Consider the following 24,702-nt stretch of genomic DNA (forward strand, 5'->3'; position numbering starts at 1 on the left):
CCCCCCCCCCCATACTCATACTGTATGTACACGCTTACAGTAGTTCTGCAAGAGAGTGTTTATTGCTCATGTCAAATCACTGTTTCCCACTGTGGAGCACACTGTATCTTCTTCAGTGTATTGAAATGCTTAATTTGATACATAGAGAAGCACAGATGGCCTTGCATTTTAGACACCAGAGAAATAGAGACAGCCTAAACAATTTTTTTCTCTAGTTCCAAACCCATTTTCTTTATTTCTGATACCTCTGCCACTCCCCTTGCTGCCACAGTGAGAGATTAAGGAGTCATTTTAATGAGCATAGAGCAGAGCGTAGACACATGGCGAGAACTGTGAACTGAGAAAGAAGATGAATCAACAGTAAAAATCTTCAAATGTCTTGATGCATTAGCTCGAAAGTTTTCCATAATGCAACTTAGCATGTTTAGCATTTCTATATTATGTAATGTATAATCATTATCTAATGTACCGTTTATTCAGATTGTCATGAAACTCATACATTTACATATATATTCATAAATGAGTGCACATGAACTGAAGAGTTAGGTATTATATGCATATTTGACTGCTGTTTTAATGTGATTACCAGATATCAACAGCACTAAGTGAATTGAATATTTTCTTGTTGTATTTTAAGCTGCATCTAGTATGTAGCAATGGGTTATTATATTAATTAATTATTAATTAGGGTTCTCTTTGCAAAGTATGCATTCTTGCAGCAAAAAAAGTTTGACGAATCAGCTGAATGAAAAAAAAACACATCTTTGAGGTCATTGTATAATTGGAACATAAATCTTAATTTGTTCCAAAAAAGTAGGTTAAGAGACCTCCCTAGACATTGAGAATCCCTGTTTTAGACCATGAAATATGAACATTTGTTTTGTTTTATACTGAACACTGTTGTATAAAAGCAATAAATCAATAGAGATTGTGCTATATTGCGGTTATTGGGATGGCTGTGCTTTGGAGTCATGTTTTTGCATGCCAATAACCACGATGTAGCTCAACCTCCATAGTGTTTTTTTGCATGAACATTAAAGGTGTTGATTGCAAAAAACAAAATGAGTCTTGAATAGAATTGGAACCCTGAGTCTGTTTTCTATCTCTCAGTACTTTTTAGAATGAAGCACAGCCCCTGTTTTCAGCCCTGCGTTGTTCCCTCACATACTTTGTGTAAATGTTTACCATTGTATCCTCTCAAAGAACGAAGGACTAGCCCGTTCGCCTGTTCGTGACAGAAGTCAACGTGCTAAACTGTGACTCAATGACACACTCAATGAGGAAAGGAAAGAAAAGGAGTGAAAAAGACTTGTTAATAATGCACGCTTTGTGTGCGAAAACAGCGGCTGCTCTTTCTGTGTAGAGGAAACCTATCGATCCCACATGTGTGGCAATGAAAGCCAGTTTGTTGCTCCATTGCTCAGAGATCTGTTTGCAAACAGGAGGAGAAGTATCACAGAGATGTTGGCCATGTTGGGAAAGGCAAAGAGGGTGACACACTTTGGAAATTGGCCTTTACACATGCCATGTGCTGCTGCCGTTCAACATTTGATGACTTTGTTTAGCTCCCTGTCAGATGGAACAGGAGGTGTTATGTCAGTAAAGAAATGTGAACTAGTTGGCAGCTTTTGCTTGATGTCTTTTGCATTGTGCATTTGGTGCTATACAGTCCATTCAAGGCATTGCTAGCAAATACAAGTTTAGCTACACTAACTTCATTGATTGTGTTTACAAATGTCTCCATAATTTCAACTTCATTTCAAATCATTTCAAATAATTCCATAAACTTCAAAACGCTTCCATAAATCAAATTGTTAAAGAGTTATTCACCCAAAAATGATAATTCTGTCATCATTTACTCACTCACATATGAATCCGAACCCATAAGGCACATATACAGAGATTTTTACTGAAGCCTGAGAAATTTCTTTGCCTCCGTTGAAAGTCTAATCCATCAAAACTGTGATGCTTTAAAAAGTTTATAAAGACAAAAGTAATCCATATGAATCCAGTGTTAAAGCTTCTGAAATATTCTGAAGAGTCATGATCACATTTACATGATTCATTTACCACTTTTATTCACACATAAACATTGATCAGGGCACATCTATGGAGCACATCAAATATGGTACTTGCTTGAATTGCGAAAATAAACCTCAGTTCTCGGGCTTCAAACAAGCATGTTTAACCTTCTATTACCCTCTGAGATGTGCTCTGTGTATGAGATAAATGAAAGTATCAAGCATTTGGAACAACGTGAGGGAGACCAATTGATGACAGAATTTTCATTTTTGGGTGAACTGACCCTTTAGTTATTCATCATGCTTGTTTGCATGTCAAATCAAAACATGTTAAATGCTAAAAAGCAACCCTGAGTCTCTCAGTGAAGAACTGGAGAAAAGAACTGTTTATTGTTATGTGTTTCAGCGCTGTTTTTTCTTAAGCCATCCCCTGTCAAAGTGATTTGCGGTAGGGGGAGTGAAAAGGAAAGAGGCATCATCCCCCCACTAGGTCCTGCACAGCCAGGCCTTGCTTAAGAAAAAGCAGATGTGTTCCTAGGGCGACCTGCACTGTGGAAGTGTGTTATATGTTGTTTTGGTTTCCTGGACACACTGAGGCTTCATCTCCTCATTCCTCTCGTGCTTTCACGCAAGCGGGGACAGCATAACGTCTGCGCATTTGAGGATACCACTTTTTAGAGATGGAGAGTTCAGTGCGGACGTGTAGCTTTACCTTTTGCTAACGTCATTTACTGTGCTTGTCTCTTTAATTGTTTACAGCTGTCTTTACAGCTGTAAAGGTCAACACCCGGGCTGGGAACTTGCTGTCTTGCGATCTTGTCCATGTTGCACATTGTGCTTTCTGAATTTGTTCTTGAATAAGAGAAGGTTTTCATTTAATCTGACTCCAAGGCCAGATTAATTCAAGACACTCCAGGTCAGCTTTGAATGCTTTCAGCTCGATTCTAATCTTATATTTGGAAAAATCCTGCCCAAACCTGTGCCATCTGATAAAGACGAGGGCAGTCTGTACCGCCAGGGGTTTAACGCAGGGTGGTCCGCTTCAAGCGTCCAGCTTTGGACCGCAAGGTGTTAACAAAGTCTCGCTTTTCTCGCTGTTTGCCGTGACGGAGAAAGCGTTCATGTCTCACCTCAGATGTGTGGTCTAGACTCTAGAGTGTAACGTAGCATATAAACCCTATTGGTGTTATCAACGCTTGTGCAATGAAATGGCAGAGGGCTGGTAGTGATTATCAGCAGTTGGCTCGTGGTTGCGTTTCACTTTCTCTCACTCTGTATTGTTTTGGAGGTGATGATTCACTATGTTAGGAAAATAGAGGCTCTTCAGGAGGAGAAACATTCAGACATCACTGGAGCTATCATAAACAACTCAGACTGTTACCTAATGACTTTTGACTTTCGGCTGCTCTTTATGTGCCAATATGCGTGTGTGTTTTTCATCAGTTCATCAGGATTTTACTATTGTTTTTCCACTCTTTCTCGTAAACTACTAAGTTCTTATATAACAACTTCTCCAGAAAGAACTTAACACCAAGAATGAATGAGTGACATAGTTGTTTATACATAGTCAGTTTGGAGGGAGCTGTGAAACACCATCCCCTTACTCTATTATTCTGTTTATGCAATGTTTATAGTATGCAAGTTCAATTTGTATAGCCTACAATGTATACAGTGTTGTAGCAGGGCTCTTGCAATGTAAACTACTCGATTCAGAATCAGAAAGAGCTTTATTGCCAAGTATGTTTAGACACACAATGGATTTGTCTTAGTGACAGGAGCTTCCAGTGGAGAAGAAAGACAATATACACAACAATATGCAGCCATATAGGAATAAATATAAAATATATAAATATTTTCTATAAAAATGCAGTGTTTTCATGCAGTGTAACCTGACTTAACTGTAGGCTGTTTACAGTTGGGAAGCAGTGCTGCAGGATGGTGCATTAATATAGATGTTTAACTGATGTGCATATTTCAACTGTGTTGTGGCTTTTAATGTGGCTCATCCAGTCATATTCATTATGTATTCAGTTTGTTTTCAGTATGTTTTCAGTTTGTTTTATAATAATAATTTAATAATCTGTTTTTGTGGTTTGTGACCTAGTGCATCAAAAATGTACAGTATATAATGAGAATATTAAATATAAATAGAATATTTTAACAATATTTAATTAACTTGAGTATAGTACTTACACCATTCTTATGTAATGCTTATGGGGGATGTTGAATACTTGAATATGATTGGTTGATGAATGTTCTAAGGCATGCAGTTATTTTTTTAGGAAACACACAGGTAAAGTGGTTCCAGGCAGGTTTACTTAATCACTTTGTCAGATTATTTCAGTTATTTCAAAGGTCCTTGTAACCTACAACAGCAAAAGAACCACATTGCTTTGTTTCGTGTCATGCCTGCATTACTACCTCAGGTGTGCATTATTTTCTAAAAAATGTCATCAATTATTCCTTATGTAAAACATCATTAGAATGATTTTCCAGCAAAAATAACAATATTGCGATAATGCATACTCTTATCTTGATATAAAATTACCTTCATACCGCCAATACTGCTTTATTCTGTTGATCTGAAGACCTCCTGGTTACAGCAACTGATTTCAATCTCTTGCACATTTTTTTATTCCTGGAACATTTAGCAGTCCATTATTGTAGGTATGATAAGTAGTGTTTTCAGCATTGAGAAATACAGAGTGAAGAGGTTGATGTGAATAATGTCTTTCTTTGAACAGCCGACCTTCTTTTTGGCATTTTAATGTGATTCAAAGTGCAGGCTGACTATCCCTTGTAGAATAGTTTACATTAACATATGGAAAAGGATATTTATATGCTCTTTAGACTTTTAAATGTAAATCAGTTGAGCTGCAGACCTCTTCAGACAGCCCCCAGCAAAGAACGAATCAGCTCTGTGTAACAAACAACATATGGGTTTGTTGAATTACTGTAGAGGTGGGAATGCAGATTTGTCTCTACAGTATGTCGCCTATGGACGTGTATGGCAGTGTAGTCGTATTAGAAGCATGTTCTCCAAGTTTTCCTAGCTTATATATTATCTTCCTGACACCTTGCTAGACTAAATGGAGTCTTCTGTTTTGCGTTACGCAAGGTGCAAGTGCACATGTTAGTCATCCAGAAGGTCGTCTTCCACCTCACGTGGACCAAATCATAAGTTCTTTTTAACTCCCCCCTCTGTTCTCAGGAATGTGTCGTCTTATGCCACTGAGCATATGGTAATTGAAAACACATTGAGAACCTTGTGTATGTGTAGTTTACCACTGAACCATTTCGGGCCTAGTCGGCAATTTGCTTTATTTCACGGTTCTGATATTCAACAACCTGTTTCCCTTTTTCTAAGTAAACACCCGCAACACTAATTATGCCGCCATCTGTTTGATTAGCTTGCGTGGTATGTTTGAAGTCTAGAATGCAGAGCGGACTGACATGTAATGGTGTTTACAGTGCATTGTGTCAAAAAACTTGTTCTGTCATCAAATACATAACACACACTGTGTTCAGTAGGGGTGCAATCTCAACACTTGCGTCAGTTACACCTACTGTTGCTTTTGTTGCCATAAACAAGCTTATTCAGTTGTTGCTCAAGTTTTCATCATATGCCTTCAGACAGACAACAATATTCTGATATTCTAGAGTATTTGACTCAATTTGGCTGTTTGCAGTCTGAATTTCAAAGAAGCTTTGATTTTTACAAATCAGGTTTAAACCACATTTTTTGGAATGCATCTTCTGAAGCATCTGTGACATACAAATTGCACAGTATCTCATTATCTTCATATAGAGTGTTATGAAACATTCACAACATGAATAATGGAAAAGTCAGCAATTTTTAAACATAATATTGATCATTGTTGCCTCATGCATCTTGTAAGCTGCTTACAATAGGCTAATTTTCAGTTTTTCGTCCTCTGTTTTCTTTCCATTCTGGCTACTCATGCATAATATATTAGTACTTATAAAAAAAAAAATAGTATTTATTTATTATATTAGTTTGTATATATGTATGTATTTGTTTGTTTGTTTGTATTGGAATATTGAATATTTAGTTGCAAATGCCAATTTCTCTTATTTTTACATTTTATGTTTAATCATCTAATTTTCATTTAATTTAATAATTAAATGTAATAGCACTGTCAAATATTTTGCATATCTCAAAGTTAATATTTTTTCATACTGTAGCTATATTTTAGTGTTTTTAGATTTTTAGAATTTAAGATGATTAATATTATTATTTTAGTGTTTTGTTAAAATAATAATGTTATTATTTCAAGAAAATATTGTAGAATATGTTCTCTTTCGGCCATAACATTAAAATAATTATTGGTTTTGGTATCAGCCAGAAATTGTATATCGGTGCATCCCCAGTAATGGCTATTTTCTGTCATACACTGCATATTGACTACAGAGAAACAGATCAGATTTGATCATTTGCCAGATGACATTGTGGATAGTCCGTCCTAAAGATCAGATGTGAAAACCAATTCAGATTTGTGTGCAGTGTGAACAAACCCTTAATGATAAACAGTTCTATATGGGTAATATATCACCCATGCTGTCTAGGTGGAAAAGCAGTGATTTCATGGACAGCCAGACAGGAGGGTTGATCTATGCATGAGAATGGTCCTTCGCTGGACCTGATCCAGTCGTGGGTCATGCTAACTGGTCCTGACCTCTCACCTTTTAGCCAAGGGAGGCTAATGATAGTGGACCTGTAACTGGAGCTGTTACATCCGAGTCAGTTCTCAGCAGGGTGTAAGGCTGAACACACACAAACACACACACACACAGACACACACACACACACACTTGCACACAGTCACACATATCTTCCAGTGCAAAGGTTGAGGGCAGACCGTGAAGTCTCGTGTCTCTCTGATCTAGAGGGGAAACCCACATCTGAGCCTGGTTTTTCGCTGGATAACTCTGAAGCCAAATCTGCCTGGGGACCTGACATTATGCCCGAGCCACTTAAACTCACAAAAACAGAGAGGAGGAGAGAGTGGAGGGTGGTAAAGACAAAGGGAGGGAGTAAGGGAGGTGACAAAGTAATAAATAGCATGGGTCTGAATGGCCCCAACCTGATCATTCACTTCCACATCTTTTTTTTTTTCTTTCTCTCCAAGGACTTGTTCATGGGTGGTATTTCCTTTAGGATAGACTTGGTGAGAGAGGGGTCTGTAGGTCTAAATTTGACTTTGTGATTGGCTGTGTTCAAAGTTAACCCACAGTAAAATCTAAATTTGGTTCTAGGCGTAACGTACCGTCCTCACCTTTTTTGTATGCGAGCCACACAGCATTTACTGCATGTTTTATATTTTAGTATTTCACAGTATACTGTGTCAATGTAATGTCCATTTGGGATAAATGAAGGCTATACAAATCATGCAGTTAGTTAACGGTACATACAGTATTTATTTAAGCAGAAACAGTGAAACATTAAAGCAATGGTTAAATGATGTGATCATAATGATTACAATATTTGAAAGAGTTGGAAGTATTTTTGTTGGTTCAGAGTTGGCATCATCTGAAGTCCTCACAAGGGGTTGGCCTCATCTCTTCACAGGTGTTGGGGTCATCTAAATCTTCATGATAGGCTGGATCCAAACTAGAGCTGGCATGAACTTTATTTACATCCTGATGTAGAAACAGAAAAGCAAACGGAGAATAAATAATGTAGCTGCTGTTCATAATATTTCAAACAAAAGATAATCATGTTCAGTTGATCTGATAGAACTATAGTACAAGGTTATGAGATGCATTATGTGAAAGCTTGGCTAGACTTGTGCCGGTATTCGGTAATGCGATATATCACAGTAATGAATATGCACGATATTGTTATCGTGGGCACTTCTAAATACCGTGAATTATATATATAATTATATATTACAAATTATTCAGAAATTTGAATGCATTTTAAAAATACTTTTCCCATAAACTGGTCAAAATGCATAACACCGCTGTATGCTGCATGAAAGATGCGTGCGCACTCTGAAATGACAGCACTTTTTTTTTTAACTTAATTTCTATATTGTGATAATACCGTATACCGTAATAAAAGCATTAGCAATTAATCGCAACATGAAAATTTTATACCGGCATATCCCTAAGCTTGGCTAAAGAAATGTGTCTTTAATCTAGATTTAAACCAGGAGAGTGTGTCTGAGCCACAAACATTATCAGGAAGGCTATTGCAGATTTTAGCAGCCAAATGTGAATACGCTCTAGTATTAGTAGTAGTACGTTATTTATCCCCTTGGGGAAATTCTGTTTCAGTGAGCTTCAACATGCGTTTCACAAAAAATAGAAAGACAAAAACATATCAACAAAAACACAAGATGTAAGTGTTAAAAAAACTATCTTTCATTTAAGCATTTCACTGCTCATGGTAAAAAGGATTTCCCCCCCTATATTTAATAAACATTAAACATCCTAAATCTTCGACCTGAAGGCAAAAGTTCAAACTTAACATACAATGGGTGCATATTATCAGATGTAATTTTCATTGCTTTACCTCCTTCCTTGAGGACCTTGATATCCTTGGTACTACCAAAAGTTGAGAGTTTTGTGACCTTAAAGAGCATGATGGATTGTAACATGATAAATACGCAGGAGCTAAACCATATAAGGCCTTATAAGTAAACAATAATACTTTGTAATCAATACTGAACTTGCATTATGCAATACAGTGTGTAATATGCTACCATGAATGATTCAGGATGCTATATATACGTGGATGTCTACAAGTGTTTAAACAAAATTAATAGAAATATGCACAATCAAGGTACAATCAAGGTACAATCAAGGTACAATCAAATATGAGCATTTGATTGTACCAAAGCTTTTTTGGTCATTGTGTAGTCATTTTTTCATAGTAAAGTAGTCATTGTGTAAGGATAGCAGAAATAACTATTAAATGAAACATTGGTAATAATAAACTTAAATGCACAGACTGTGGTCAAATCATATTAGCATACATAATTCAAATTTTTAACTGTTCCTAAAATATGTCCAGGTTCAGTAGTATTTAGTGTTGTTTACTTCGAGATTTTTTTATTTTTTTATTTAGTTAATTAAATATTTATATTTTGTTGAGCAATTTTGGATATTGTGATTACATAATATTAAAATAAATTATACATTTTTAAAACTATAATTTAAAATAATCTAAAAATCTCTTCTCCCTACCACTATATGTACTGTATCAGCAATACTGTTATATTTATCACATATTCTACTGAATACAACCTCAGCTTTTGTGTATTTGTGTTTGAATTGTATCCAACTCAGTGAAATTAATAATTTAATTGACATTAGTAATAACAACTGACATGTCACAGATGTCTGAGGCATTTTTTCAATGGTTAGGCTAAACATTTTTAACATGTTAGTTATCAGTTCTGTCCCCATGCTGAAAATATGCACAGGCTATTTGTTTAAATATGAGAGAAAGCCATTTTAAACACATCATTCTTTGTTTGTAGTTTTCCCAGAATTCTCGCCAGCTTCTCTTCATAGTGAGCCACTACATGACATTTTTAGTGGATGGAGTCTTTCTAGGGGTCAGGAAAAGCATTGCTCTTGGCCTTTCAGTTTCACTGGACTGTATGGATTGTGGCAGTTTAACTACATAGTCTTACTCTTACATCAGTTTCTTAGATTTATTGATGTACTAATAATAATTAAAAAATACTGCATGCTAGAATCTATGTTTTATAGCTTGACTTCCAGCATCGATAGTCAAATAATCTACGGATGAAGTCATAATTAAAACTAAATCTCATTAGGCCGCACATTGTTGTAGTTTATAGATGCCTTACAGCTGTGGATATATGTAAATGCATTGCAGATGTTTAAAACAATATGCCTATACACTGATTACACTCAATGCAACTGGAAAAGATGGCTTGGAATTCAAAGAGGCTTTAGAAATTACCTCCTCACACAGTTTAATAGAACAGGACTCTCCTCAATGGGTTGCTCCGTATCATTTTCTTGCCTGCAGGCAATATCAAATCCCAGACGATCTGCAGTCCACACTTAATGGAAAAGCAAAGCAATGCTTCACACCAGTGTCGATCCACTCTTAGCGTAACACACACTTTCCAATTTTGCAGAATCATATCACTTCACAAAAGAGAAGCCAGAGTAAAGTTTATCTTGGGTGAAGCCTGTGATTTCACTGCCCAGTAGCTGCAGCCTGGACTTAAAATCTGAGGCCATGAGAAGATAGATGGATAATGGAGCAGACAAGAAGATGAGTTTGAGCTCATCTGTGACTTCAGTTTGGATCCTCATAGTAGGCAGTGTTGGAGTTGGAGAATAAATGAAATGGGAAAAAAAAAATAGATGTGCCAGTTGGTTGTTGAGCTTAATTTTGAATTGATGTACTTATTTATACATTTATATTTTAGTATTGTTATGTTTATTTCAAGGTTTTATTTATTTATTTATAACAAAATGCATTTCTCCTTTGAAATTATTATTATTATTTTTTTTTTTTAATTAAATTATTTTCACTGTTTCTTGGAAGAAAAGGCATGTGAAATATGCCTTTTGAGGTTAAAAGTTTAAGAAATCGCACTGAATTGCAGAAATGAATCACCGCACTTAGTACATTGCACAATATTGAAAGAATTACAATAGCTATATTGGGACCTGTGTATCGGAAAGTATTGAAACATGCCATTTCTGGCAAATTCCACTCCTACATGCCTGGCACATCTATAACTTTATATGGTAAAAATCTGTTTCACTGCATGCAAAACGTGTTAAATCACTTCCTTCCACCATGTCTCGTTTTTGATTACTTTGCACGTACGATTTTCATGAAAAACGTCCTGTTTTAAATAATATTGCTTCACTTGTTTCCCATTATATGTGTTAGCTGGCAAAATGGCAAAATCCATATGATCACTTAAAACAAAAATACATTTTTGTTTGTTACTTAAGAACATTTTGAGTTCTTAAAATATATTGCAGTATTTGTGGCATCTGAATAAGCTATTTGTAAGAATCTGATCCATACTGTTCATGATTTAAAGGATTGTAGTGTGCTTCTACTTCATTCAGTAAGACCTCCATGTCAACTACACCATGTGCTACTGGTTAGCAGAACAGCAAGGGACTCTGATAGCATCACTCCCTCCTTCCTTCTGTCTGAAACAACTCTGACTCTTCCATCCTGTTGACAGACTGCCAGAGTCGTGCCAAACTAAGAACACAGTATAAAATGTTGTGCTTTTTCAGGACAGTTCCTTTGAGGTGTGTTTACTTAAGAAATGAAGTCAGTGATCAGATTGAAATATATTTGTAATCAGTGAGGTCATCTTCCATGTCCTCTTTGAAAGTTTGGGTTTTTTATTATTGAATCAAAGAATGCAAACAGGCTAATTTGCAGTGAGGTTAAGACACACACAGCCTGTGATCAAAAGAGATGTGTCTATGAAATTTTACCATCCTCTTATGAATAGAAATCAGTTTCTGAGTTATAACAGTTAAGTCAACAGCTAACATTTCTTATGTGAGTCAGCGCTTGTTGAATTGAGACTTGAATTATTTTGCCTTTTATTTAGGGGTTTTTTAAACCCACGCTACCGTCTGTCCCCTTGCTAATCACTTATTTCCTCCACAGATGTCATGTGGCAAATAAAACATGCCCAGAGAATCACAGCTGGAGCAATCGCTTATGCAGATGTGTGCCACTGCCCGACACCCTTTTTTCAAAACCACATTCTGGTAAGTGCTAATGCACATGTTTACAGCCTTACAATGCTGTGTTTTGCATGTGTGTCTGAGCATGACTGTATGAAAGAGAAACAAACTTATACCACCAATGAGAGAACTTCTTTGCTTTACTAAATTAAGTTTTTGATGAATATTAATTTAATTCATTCAGCAATATTGGAGCATAACTTGGCAGACAATCACCACTACAGAAATATATCCATATACAAGAAAAAAAAAAGTTTGTAGAATTATTATATTAACGGTTTTGGCATGCTGATTTAAATCTGTATTCTCAGATATCATGAGTCACGCTGAAATTATTTGAAGCAGTTTAGTATGTTATGGATAAGTGTGCTTTGCATGTAATCAGTGTTCCTTCAAATTTTTGTTCTTGCTGAGCAAAACCTATTTCTATTGGGCAAATCCGTCGGCCACCTTAGAAGAAACCTAAATTATAACAGACCTCTTCAGTGTTAACTGTGGCATTCTTTACAAAGAAATTCTGTATATCTAATCTAAAGCAGTTCATTTTATTGCTCTTTATTACATTTGACTTTTATGCAGTAACTAAAGCATAAATAAGAACGAATGACTGAATAAATAAATTTGCTTCATTTGCATTTAGAACAGCATATTTATTTATTTAATTATTTATTAAATAGCTATAATTGGTATTATATGCTGTTCTAAATGCAGTAACTAAAGCAGACCTTGGTGTCCACTCTGGAATTAAGGAAATAGTTTGTCATGAAGGCAGAGTGCAATCACAGAGCGAAACTCTGCAATCAACACCCCTGACTACATGTCAACAAAACAAAGCCTACAAAAACACGGTTGAGTTTCTGCAGAGAGGAAAGCTGCCATAATAGCTGCTTTCAGCTTTGTGGCAGTCGTTCAAGCCAAACAAAAACATCCCCAGCAAAGTGTGCTCAGTTAAAATGGGATAATTGCTCATTCTCACCCTTCTATCTGATCTCAGACCTGAGTTCTTGTTCAAGTGGAGCATGATGTAAATCAGGTTCAGTGTGATGGTAGTGACATACTTGTCTTCCTTACGCTTAGTAAATATGACAGGTCAAACCTGATGTGGATACAGCAGTCTGTTGGTTTATGCACACAGCATAAGAATGCATAAGCTGTGCAGTCAGAAGACCCTAAGGCTAAAATATGCATAAATACATAGTGCATGTGTGAGTGCAGATAAAACAGCTGCACTCATATTGGGACACTATATTAAATTTGAAAAGACAGGTTGATTTGGTGTGGATGGTTATGTTGCTTTAGCATGCTGGCCAATTTTGTTGACTGTCATACTGAAATGGAATAATAGATTTGCGTTCAGCTCCACTGTAGCGGTTGGGGAGTGAAACAGGTAAAATGAATCTTTGCTAAAGCAGAAACACTAGGAGGTATGTGTCGGTTGCTTCATGGAAATGTTCCACGTCACCTTTTACTTGCCGCAGTCTGTGACAGAAAAGCTTTATACTGCATACTGTAATAGCACATTATCTTGTGGGTAGGCTTACTTTCACTACTAATACCTAAGCATTATGGACTCACCTCTTTCCAGTTGTGTAATTTCATATGTTCTCTCTCAAACATATAAATGCTCAAATGTAGCACGAGCTTCCTCAGCTTCAGTGGGAGGTTGCATAAGATGAACTGATGCTATACTGATATAAAGGGTAATTCTTTCACCACTAGTACTTTCTCTCTCTGCACCTCCTCCCCAAGTCTGTTCTGTATGTCCTTTGAGGCATATAAACATAGCTGAAATGCTTTGAGAGCAGTTATGTAGCTTGACCATGACAGAGCACCATTGCAAAAACACTGACTGCTGTCAGAGCGTGCAACTTTGGCTGGATTTCGTTTGGTGCTTGTGAAGCAGCATTTTGCAGCATGGAGTTTTTTCTTCTGTGACTGTATTTGTATGGTGTGAATGGATTCTTTTTTTTTTCTTCAGATATGTGGCTTGATTGTTCAAGTGTCAATGATAAATAAGGGTGTCCAAGATAAAGAAAATATTCAAAAAAAAAAAACTTTTATACCATTTTCTGAAGATGTTTACATTTATTGATTTTAAAAGTTTAAAAGTAGGCTAATGGTACATTGCTTACTCTTTGTATAAAATGTAAGTATATTTTTGAAGGTAACAATATATTTACGAAAATTATTATTATTATTATTGCATGTTGTGCCACATGACATCTTATAACAGTTCAGTTCTTTCTTTTTTCATTATGATATAAAACAGTTGTATCATTCAGATATGTTTAACTTTATGCCCCCAACAAAATCTAAATTAATTTTAATAAAAATAAAAAAAAACTACAAATATATTATTCATCAGAAAAAAAAGCATAATCATTGCAAGTATGAAATGCAATTTTTGAAAAATTGTCCCCCAATGATCTTGCACAGAATGCATCTGATCTGCTCGAGTCCAGTGAAGCAAATTATATATCCAACCTCATTTAGCCAATCACCTAATATTCTAATAAAAACCATTTATCCATCTGAATAAAACTGAATAAAAGTGCATCAGAACAACTATCTAAATCCAACACCTGCAGAAATGTGCTCTCAGTGTTTTTCTAACCAATATAAATGCTGACTTGAATCTCAAGTATGGTAAGTGAGGTAAACCCCATATCTCTAATAGGGAATACATTGTGTGAAATCATATATGTGCGCTGAATCCGCAGTGACATATTTAAAAAAAAAAAACTCTGTGTTGTGAAAGAAGTTTTTTTTAAATGTGGTTTTTCCAACAAAACCAGACCAGTATGGTACCTTTCCAGTGAAAACCAAATATAGTTTTTTATTTACCGTAACTGAGCGGTTTCCCAAGGGAAATGTCTGGAAAAGGCAACAGCAAACCACACTACAAAAATACCATTGACACGCCATGAATGTGACAACAACTTAAAGTTAAAATCATTCTGGTTAAAAATAATATAACATTTTGTGTATTTTTCGAGGTTCTCTGCATATATGTATAGCAACAACATGCTAACAAAAAGTTTATATGGCTGTTTATAAACTCCTTCTACATAACTTCGATTCTTCATAATATGGCCACGATTAGCTTAATCATTAGAAAACACAAACACTTGTGACAGGAATTCACTTTCTCTCTTCAGCCAAGTTCTTAGGCCATTTTGTACACTCCAAAACAAAGGAAGAAATATACTGTAGTAGAGTTGAATTAGCCACCGAATGTAATGTTTTCATCAAGCTGTAAAGAAAAACATCTGTTTAGGCCTTTGGGGGTATCATAAGGAATGCTGGGTAGAAAGCTTGTATTGCTAAACGGTTTATCATGTCTGACAAATGTGCATGCTGGACATTGTTCTTTACTTGTGTAACGCTCTGGGAATCAGCCAGGCATTCCATAGCATTGACAAAAGATTTCCTCACAAATGTAAAAATAAGTCAACATAAAATAAGGACTTCTTTATTTCTCTTTTTCTCTCCATCTGCAGACATTGATCAAGACTTCTGTGGCCCCGTCAAAGAGCTGGACGAGGAGACTTGTCAGTGTGTTTGCCGAAAAGAGCTGCGAACAGCAGGCTGTGGACCGCACCGCTACCTGGACAAGAACACCTGTCAGTGTGTGTGTAAAGCAAAGCCCTCTTCCTGCAGGCCTCAACAGAGCTTCAACAAAGACACCTGCCAGTGCACCTGCGCCAAGGTGTGTCCCAGTAGTCAGCCTCTCAACCGCACCAAATGTGTGTGTGAATGCACAGAGTCCCCTAACAAGTGCTTCTTAAAAGGAAGGCGGTTCCACCCGGCCACGTGCAGGTGAGAAAAGAGTTTGCTGTTATTTGTCAGATGTAAAATGATTGTCCTTTCAGATACTGAGAGAGTGTCATGCCAGCCTGCCAATGGAGGGACAAGATGTCCCAAACTGACACCATTGGTTGAGTCCATGTTGCTGTGTTGCTGGTTCTGCCCCACTTTACTATATACATGATGTTGACAGGGCAGCCATTACAATTCCTTTTAATTTTAGTTATCATTTTGATATTTTAATTTAATTTAAATGTAATTTACTCAAATCATTTCCCATTCTTATTTGATTATATCTCCAAAAATGCATGCACTGTTATATGTGGAATATACAGAAAGCAGGGAGGGAAAATAAATGCTTGGTTTCCTAAACAGTATTGGTTTAAACCTTAGCTAAATGTTTCATATGACATGGCTTTTCATGCTCTTTCCCTCTCTGACCTGTGCAACTGATACAAAAAAACTCAATTTCTATTAGTTTCAGTTTCTCAACCCCAAGGCCCTGTACCATTACCTCATTTTAAGGTGATTTATGCTTTATGTAGCAGCATAGGACAGCAGGAGTCGAGTGCCTCTGGTAGAGCCTATACAACACTTTACAATAAGGTCTAATTTATTAGCATTATTTAATGTATTTTCTAACATGAACTAACAATAAGCAATTATTTTTTTACAGCATTTATTCATCTGTGTTTATGTAAAACAATAAATGTACAGCTGTTCATTGTTCATGTTAGTTTAGTGTATTAAGTAATGTTACAGATGCAAAATTTGATTTTAAAAATTTATTATTAAATGTTGAAATTAACATTAAGGTTATTAAATGCTGTAGAAGTATTGTTCATTGTTAGTTCATGTTAACTAATATATATATAAAAAAAAAAAAAAGATTCCTTATTTTCAAATATTACAATTTGTGGAAATGTGTTAGGAAATGTTTATTTTTCCCATATTGTCTCACAATACAGTTTATATTAATTCACAGCCTCTGTTGTCAAAGTGTCAGAGAATTACAGTATATTTCCATCAGTTCCATCATTTTATTATTTTAAAAATATATTCTCTTATTATTTTTTCACATTGATCAACTTTATATAAGTAATACTGTGAATGGTGTTGATTTTTAGTATTTTAATAGTTCTTTACAAAATGCTGCACTTAAATGCTACAGTGATGATATCAGATAGTAATACCTATTATTTCCCCTCTCTTTTTCTTAGTTGTGTCAGGCCGCCATGTAACATGGACCCCAAGAAAAGAGGATGTAACGATAATGAGTATTTCAGTGAAGAACTGTGTCGCTGTATACCCACATACTGGGGGAGACTGAACTAAACACAACTAAGCGCAGGTGGCGCTGAATGCTAACGGACACGCTGGCATTTAGAGCAGTGCTGTGTTTGGCTGCTGCTTATCTGACTCACATGTGCTTGTCATGTGGACTAGCGTCGAGTAACGGGAGACAAGAAATGTCCACATTTAACCCCACATATCAAACATGGGGTGAGCTATCAAGGACCGAGAGAGATTTCTAAAGGCTGGAGCCATGTTTTTTCATTGTTTTAATTGAATTGTCTATTCGTATTTGTCAGATAATGATTATATAATTTATTGCCATGAAATGTTTTGAAACACCCTGGTTCATAGCATTCATTTCTAATCTCTGCGAAGAAAAATACACTGTGATCAATATTTTTGTATCATGTTAAGTCCCGTAAAATAAAGTATAAAGTTGTATTATATATTGTTAACTTATTTATAAGCTGGACTATCTTATTGAAATAATACTGCACATGATTCAAATGTATTCAGTTTTGACTACCAAATGTATGCACCTATCATTCCAGATGAAATTCTATCAAACTGACAGCGCAAGCCGGCAAAGACGTGTTTTTTGTGCTGGAAGCATTGCTTGTTGACAATCTAAGACCATTACGCAAGTCACCCACCAATATCGAAGACTTTGAAGAGGGAAATACAGCACAATAACCTGGATACGGACTATTTAAAAACCGGTGCTACATGTATGCAGTTCGATACAAGTTACATCGGTGACAATGTACACTTGGATTAATGGATTCCACTTACGTCGCATCCAACCTGCCTCCTTAAAAGCAGTATAAAGTGGAGAAAGTGGTGTATGAATGACCTCAAGGTTGGAGATCAGTGGTCTTTAAGACTTTTGACCTCAGTGGATGTGTACATAGGAGCAATGTGATTGGCCCAACTCCACTTGGTATCCGCCCACAGTTTCAGCTTGACATTGTAAATATAATAAATCACCTCTGCTTCCATCCCAGTCCTTGTGTCTGTGTCTGCCAAAAGTGTGCGTGTGATTTTTCACTGTTACTCATTCCATAGAACCCCCCTGTAGCTCCATAATGAAACCATAATCTTCAGCCATCGGGTGGGAAGGATCAAAAACAAGCTGTGGAGCTAAATCCAGCACATCCTTTGTCTTCAAGCATATTCATACAGCAGGTGGCCTCCTTCCCTTGTGTTGTAACCTAAGCCATATATATATATATATATATATATATATATATATACAGTGGGTACGGAAAGTATTCAGACCCTGATTTTTCACTGTTACTCATTCCATAGAACCCCCCTGTAGCTCCATAATGAAACCATAATCTTCAGCCATCGGGTGGGAAGGATCAAAAACAAGCTGTGGAGCTAAATCCAGCACATCCTTTGTCTTCAAGCATATTCATACAGCAGGTGGCCTCCTTCCCTTGTGTTGTAACCTAAGCCATATATATATATATATATATATGCACTCATATCACCTCTTCTCCTTTTCTGCAAGGCTTTTTAGATCTAAGGTCGCATCACTTTTGCATCTGAACTATATTACCTCTTCCTTCTCTAACACTGCATTCTCTGACATGCTACCATGGAGTTTATGCTGTAAAATTGTGCACCATTTATCTGTTTCCAGCTGAAATGAGGATTTCCCTGTAACCTGGATTGCAACAGTTTGTACCATAGCCAACTGCATCTGCTGCACAATCCCAAGAAAGACCTGATAAAAATAACATGTGTGCGCTCACAGTGAATCACCGTGAAATAACTAGAAACAGCCGCCCAGTCAGTGGATATGAGTATTTGAGAAGCCATGTCTAGCCTGATTTTCCCCCTCTGCTTTGGCTTGCTTACCTTGTTCGTAGTGGTGAATGAGGGTGAGGTTTACATTTCAACATGTAGCCAACATTGGGTTTTCGTCTGGTGCTTATATATTCCAATGAACTAGAAACGAAAACAAGTATGGACATGTAAATAAATGAGTGGCTTGTTCTGTTCATTTAAAGGACTAGAGTTTCAGACGTCCCAGCAAGCATGTTTATACAACATAAACAAAAATAAGCGGCGACCGAAATGCAGCACAACAATGATTTTATGGAGATCTGCGGAGTAACGTAAATTTGATTATGCGTAGAAAAACTTGTGGTAGCCAGAACATGTCAATAAGCAGAAATATGTTATGTTGCTAAAGAAATATCTTTTCCCGTGTGTGGTCCTGGGAACCTCAGCTAGAGGTCATCAAGTAAATCCTCAAGTCCATAAAAGCTATAATTTCTGCCTGCATTTTACACCTGAACGGCTCCAGTATCATACACCTGGCATCATTTGGGTGTCTGCTGCATTGCCAGGTTTTGCATTGCAGTTGAGATTACTCTGCTGTGTTGGCCTATTACAAACTGGGTGCTATGTAACTTAACTCACCTGTGCATGATTTTAATATGGATTCAGATGTACAAAATTAAGCTGCAGGTGGTTAGGGATATTATTGCCTACAGGTACATTATCCACACATGACACCAACAGGCCTGCATTGTTTGCATGTACCTTGAGGGAAAATGCAGAGTTTATTTTCAGAGCTGATTGTGGAATCTGTTTGTGGTATTACTACGGGTCTGGCAATCAACTGAGTCCTGTCCTCATTTGTCTAAATGTCCAACCTGTGAATTTATGCTTTACATCACTTACAAAACTCCAGTTGTCAAGTTTATGTTCAGTATATTATAACAGTTGATAAAAACAACAATAATCCACAAGTAATCCACACGATTCCAGTCCATTAAATTGCGGTGTGTGAAGCAAAAAACTGCATGTTTTAAATAAACAAATCCATAATTAAGGCGTTTTAACTAGAACCAATCACATCTGGCCACAATGATAAGTTGTGTATGGTATATGAGTGAAAGTTTTATTTTACCCTGCATTTTTTTTATATTTTTTTTATTTTACATATATGTTACCCCGGACCACAAAACCAGTCATAAGGGTATTTTTTTTTAATTAAGATTTATACATCTGAAAGCTGAATAAATGTTTCCCATTGATTTTATTTTACATATATGTTACCCCGGACCACAAAACCAGTCATAAGGGTATTTTTTTTTTATTAAGATTTATACATCTGAAAGCTGAATAAATGTTTCCCATTGATGTATAGTTTGTTTAATATGACAATATTTGGTCGAGATACAACTATTTGAAAATCTGGAATCTGAGGGTGCAAAAAAATCTAAATATTGAGAAAATCACCTTCAAATGATGTCCTTAGCAATGCATATTACTAATCAACAATTAAGGATTTGTTTGGATAGGCCAATATTTGGCCGAGATACAGCTATTTGAAAATCTGGAATCTGAGGGTGCAAAAAAATCTAAATATTGAGAAAATCGCCTTTAAAGTTGTCCAAATGAAGTTCTTAACAATGCATATTACTAATCAAAAATTAAGTTTTGATATATTTACAGTAGGAAATTTATCAAATATCTTCATGGAACATGATCTTTACTTAATATCCTAATGATTTTTGGTATAAAAGAAAAATCGATAATTTTGACTCATGCAATGTATTGTTGGCTATTGCTAGAAATATACCCGTGCGTCATACAACTGGTTTTGTGGTCCAGGGTCACAAATGTAGGCTATATTTTATCATTTATGTATAAATTAAGACAGCATATAGCAATGCTTGTATATCATGAAAAATATATCTGCAACATTTGGGTATGTTACTTTTTGAGTATTAAAAGTGAAACCTTAAAATTAACCTTTACTGAACATTCTTTATATGTTCTTTACACACCCACACACACACACACACACACACACACACACAACTTCCATTCAATGTTAGTTTAGAGCTATAAACAGTAAAACCTACAAATAACATTCCCGAAACGGTAGAAGTTGGTGTTCCAAAGACATAATTAAAGGATAACCATATACTAACATTAAAGGATTGTTCTGTATTTGTTGGGTGTGCTCTTCAAATGATTGAGACAAGGAATGACACTTCTCAATGTCCCTGACAGACCCAAGAGCAAATACACAGAGGCAGAACATGGAATGACTGACTGATTGGCCCGGAAAACAGACCCCATTTCTTTCTTTTCTCTCAGAGGCTATAAATCATAGAAATTTCCGACTGAGTTTCTGAGGGGTCACCGTTTTTGGCCTTTTGGCTGCTTTTATGGATCCGGCAGCACTGGGATTCATGGTTGTCCTGCTGTCACTCAAAGTTGCGTGTTACTAAGTACAGTCATATGAAACAGTCCATATTATAGTACAATAAGCCTGGTCAACCTGACCTACAGGATGCAAATACTTCCATAGCACCTCACCCTCTTCCTGCCCAGCTAGTCGAGCCAGAGCGCCCCCTCCTACATATTCCTCCTTGCCTGAAACCACCAAACCGCCACAATAAACACACAAGTGTAAGAAGGTAAACACCTCACAACCACTCCTCCGCTAAAAGATTAAGACTTCCTCTAAATTACGCCCAGTGCTGGAGTAGCTCACGAAGGAAAAAGGAAGACGTCGCCTTTTTCCCACATCTCTGCCTTTCAGTGAATCAATCAGTCACAGGCCGACCCCAACACACAGTATCCCACACAAGTTTCAGGATGATGGCTGTGGTCTAAATGTTCATCTCTTGAAAATGACAGAAGCTTCTGGGTGAAGAAAAATGAGCTGTCTGTACTAAACAGTGCCCAACTTCATCTCCTTAGCGAGTCGGTCTGGCATGAATTCCGCTGAGGCCTTGCTGACAAGAGAGGCCAGAATAAGCATCAGTGTGCCCTGATGGGCCTGTTTTTTTTAACGTGTGGGAAAAGGAAACCATTAAGTGATTATGAAAAATTAATCGAAAGGACAAGAAAGAGAGGATGTGGATACTGGCAAGTCGGGAGGGTGTTTTTCCTTTCAACAATTAAAGCCACCACATGTGCGTCTGTGAAGAAACAGCTAGGGGTCAAAAGACGCCCTGTTATAGACACAGACATCTCAGAATCCATCTATCTGTCTCGGTACTTTTTCTATAGCATGTCATTTAAACTTAAACATGACATTCCTTCTTTTTGGAGAGCCTAAAATAGTTATAATCTATCAAGATAAGCTTTCAAAGCAGATGCCATTTCAACCCATTAGGTCTGTGATACTTTGGAAAATATGGCCCAGAATAAACAAGTGTACATTAAGATCCAATAGATATATTAAGCTTATATCAAATACAGGAGTTTTAGCACATCTTCGTTCAATTCAAGGAGAATAAGGATGGAACAAAACTAGAAATAAAAGCACATTTTACACTGGTGGTCTAAACCAATCCAATCCAAACATCAGATTAAAACAACAGAAAATAAAAACAATGGTCACATTTGGACAGAAATATCAATGACCAGTTCAGCCTGCAACAAGATCTACAATCTGATATTTTGACAATCGGTAGGAAAGTAAACTTCAAATTGGTCTAATTTCACACTATGATAGCTGAAGCCTCAGTTTAATGTTGTCTTGTTTTTACAGTCATGCCGATTATTTCCTTTGGCTGCATTAGAATGTTTTGGTTTGATCGATTTTTAATTTTACAACTTGTGCTCTTCCATGAATAAAGACTGTGAGTAATATTTGAGAAAATAAATTCTCTTTTTTCATTCTCTGAGAATAGTTGATTTATTAATGGTTATTATTATTTCATATTGTCCTATAATTAGTTCAAGCAGTGTAGTTCTCATTCACACATATGCTATCCAGTTGATCCTTTTCTGGAGATTTACTCTCTAAAATGGTGTTTGTAAAAACAAATAAAAAATGTAATGGCATGCATCATTTCAGTATATACATGTAATAAAAGAGTGCTTTCTGCTGGTTCAGGCTGCCTCAAAATTGGTTGAAATAACATGTTTATTCAATAAAAACCACAGCTAAGCAAGTCCAGCTTGTCACAGCTTCAGCGTGTTTGTTCTTGAGATCACTGGATCTTTTAAAACCACGATGATATTGAGCATATGTATGGCATTAAGGCAGCATTCAAAACTTTTTAATTTAATTTTAATATTCAATAAAAACAACACTTTAATTACAATTTCAGAGAATCATTTCAAAAGGTCCCATTTGAGATTTCATGATGTTAATACTTAGTTTGTCTTTTGTCCTATTCAGCATGGAAATTACCAGACATCACATCGTTGTGCAATAAAATCATTATCAGATTCATTTTGATTGTGATCAGCCTCAAATAAACTAAAAAGTAAATAGATCTGTTTGTACAATGAGTATTTTATGCCATTTTAAAAGGTCAAAACCAAAGTCAGTGAGTTTACATGATCATCCACAAAGCAGAATCTATTAATCACACTTTCTGAATCATCTTACTGTGGACAGTAGAATTATCTGGAGCCTTTATGAATATGATCCATTGTTTCAAAATCCATCTGATAATTTCCATCTGTTCTCAGCCACAAGAGTATTTTGGAAATTCCTCCATCGTCTATAGAGGACTATGTGTGCTATTTGGAACAATTTTCAAACAGAACCAGTTGCATGCGCTGATTTTACAAGTAAGCATTCTTCAAGCCATAAACACAAAGCCCTACTTAAAAGAGAAAGCTTCACCCTTACTTCTGGAATTGCTTTGTGTCATTTGGGAATTGTTAGGTTATATTAGGCTTATTCTGTCTATTTGGTCGGATACTGGCATTTTGAAGTCATCTCACAAGTTGCTTGCACAAACAAGAGGAGACTTACCATTGCTCTCCACTGAGGTCCACAGCTATATTGGAGTCTACAATGGTTGTTAAAACTTTGAGAACGAGCTAAGTCACAAGCAGGATCTATAAATGTATGGCTTCAGGCTGTTTGGGGCTACTATAGCCTGTAAATGTAATTCGCACACTCCAGATGTAGTCTGAATCCATCTGAAACAACCAGTGGTGCCCAACAACACACACACAAACACACAGTCTTGCTTTTCACACTTCAACTTTACTACTCTTGAAGAAAGCGATTTTGCAACACATTTTCACAACTGAGCTCCATGTGGGAGACCAGCTCATATGTGGCTTAATAAAAAAAATAAAAAAACTAGCCAAGAGGAGAGGTTCGTTGAAAGCGATTTCTTTGCGTTAACAACTGAGTTAAGCCAGAACACCTCAGCCCACCTGCTTCGCCTTTAGCTGGTTCAAATTTTGTCCTAAAGCCTGGTAGCAAAAAGCCCTTTGGTTTTAATCACTTTTTGATTCAAAATGATTGTCAGTGATTCTTGTCTGGATCTAGTCATTTATTCAAAATATATATATAGAACTATGCAATTATAGTGTATATAATTACTTGAACTTGGGGTCATAAAGTTCAGGTAATTATATTATTTTGGGTCATAAAGTCCAAAAAATGACAGGGTGATAAAACTTAATATCATAATGACGAAAAAAGACAAAAAATTTTTTAAAAATTAATTCTTGAAAACAAAATTGTATTAAGTAAATTTGGATAATTTTATTATCACAATATTATTCTTGGTATTTATTAATTCATTATTGATATTTGTAAAAAAAAAAATATATATATATATATATATATAATAATAATTAAGTTTTAACTTTTATACCATTTTCAAGAAAGATTTCATTTTAAACCCCAGAGGACTCAGAACGCTGCTATTGCAAAGCAGAGAAACTTTTGTTGTCAAAGCACATAAGTAATGTTGTCTAAGTATTATTTCAGCTTTAACCAAAAGCAGGGTTATGTTTTCTCATCGAATTCTAGAGGGGATAATGATTTTTAAACCACATATTCATCAAGCAGTTCAGGGGATTTTAGATTTATAGTGAACATCAG

General features: G+C 36.1%; 1 protein-coding gene across 1 annotated transcript in view; it reads left to right on the forward strand.

Moving 5' to 3' along the window:
- LOC107752233 (vascular endothelial growth factor C-like) overlaps positions 1–17,859 on the forward strand; it is a 35,662-nt gene extending 17,803 nt beyond the window's left edge. Inside the window, exons 5-7 of the mRNA XM_016568150.1 lie at positions 11,680–11,783; positions 15,260–15,578; positions 16,787–17,859. Coding sequence (XP_016423636.1) covers positions 11,680–11,783; positions 15,260–15,578; positions 16,787–16,901 — 538 coding nt within the window. The 3' untranslated portion in view covers positions 16,902–17,859. The remainder of the gene's footprint in view (positions 1–11,679; positions 11,784–15,259; positions 15,579–16,786) is intronic.
- Positions 17,860–24,702: the final 6,843 nt, after the last annotated feature.

This window comes from Sinocyclocheilus rhinocerous, unplaced genomic scaffold (genome assembly GCF_001515625.1).
Source record: "Sinocyclocheilus rhinocerous isolate Xijiao unplaced genomic scaffold, SAMN03320098_v1.1 scaffold110, whole genome shotgun sequence".
Classification (NCBI taxonomy): Eukaryota; Metazoa; Chordata; class Actinopteri; order Cypriniformes; family Cyprinidae; genus Sinocyclocheilus; species Sinocyclocheilus rhinocerous.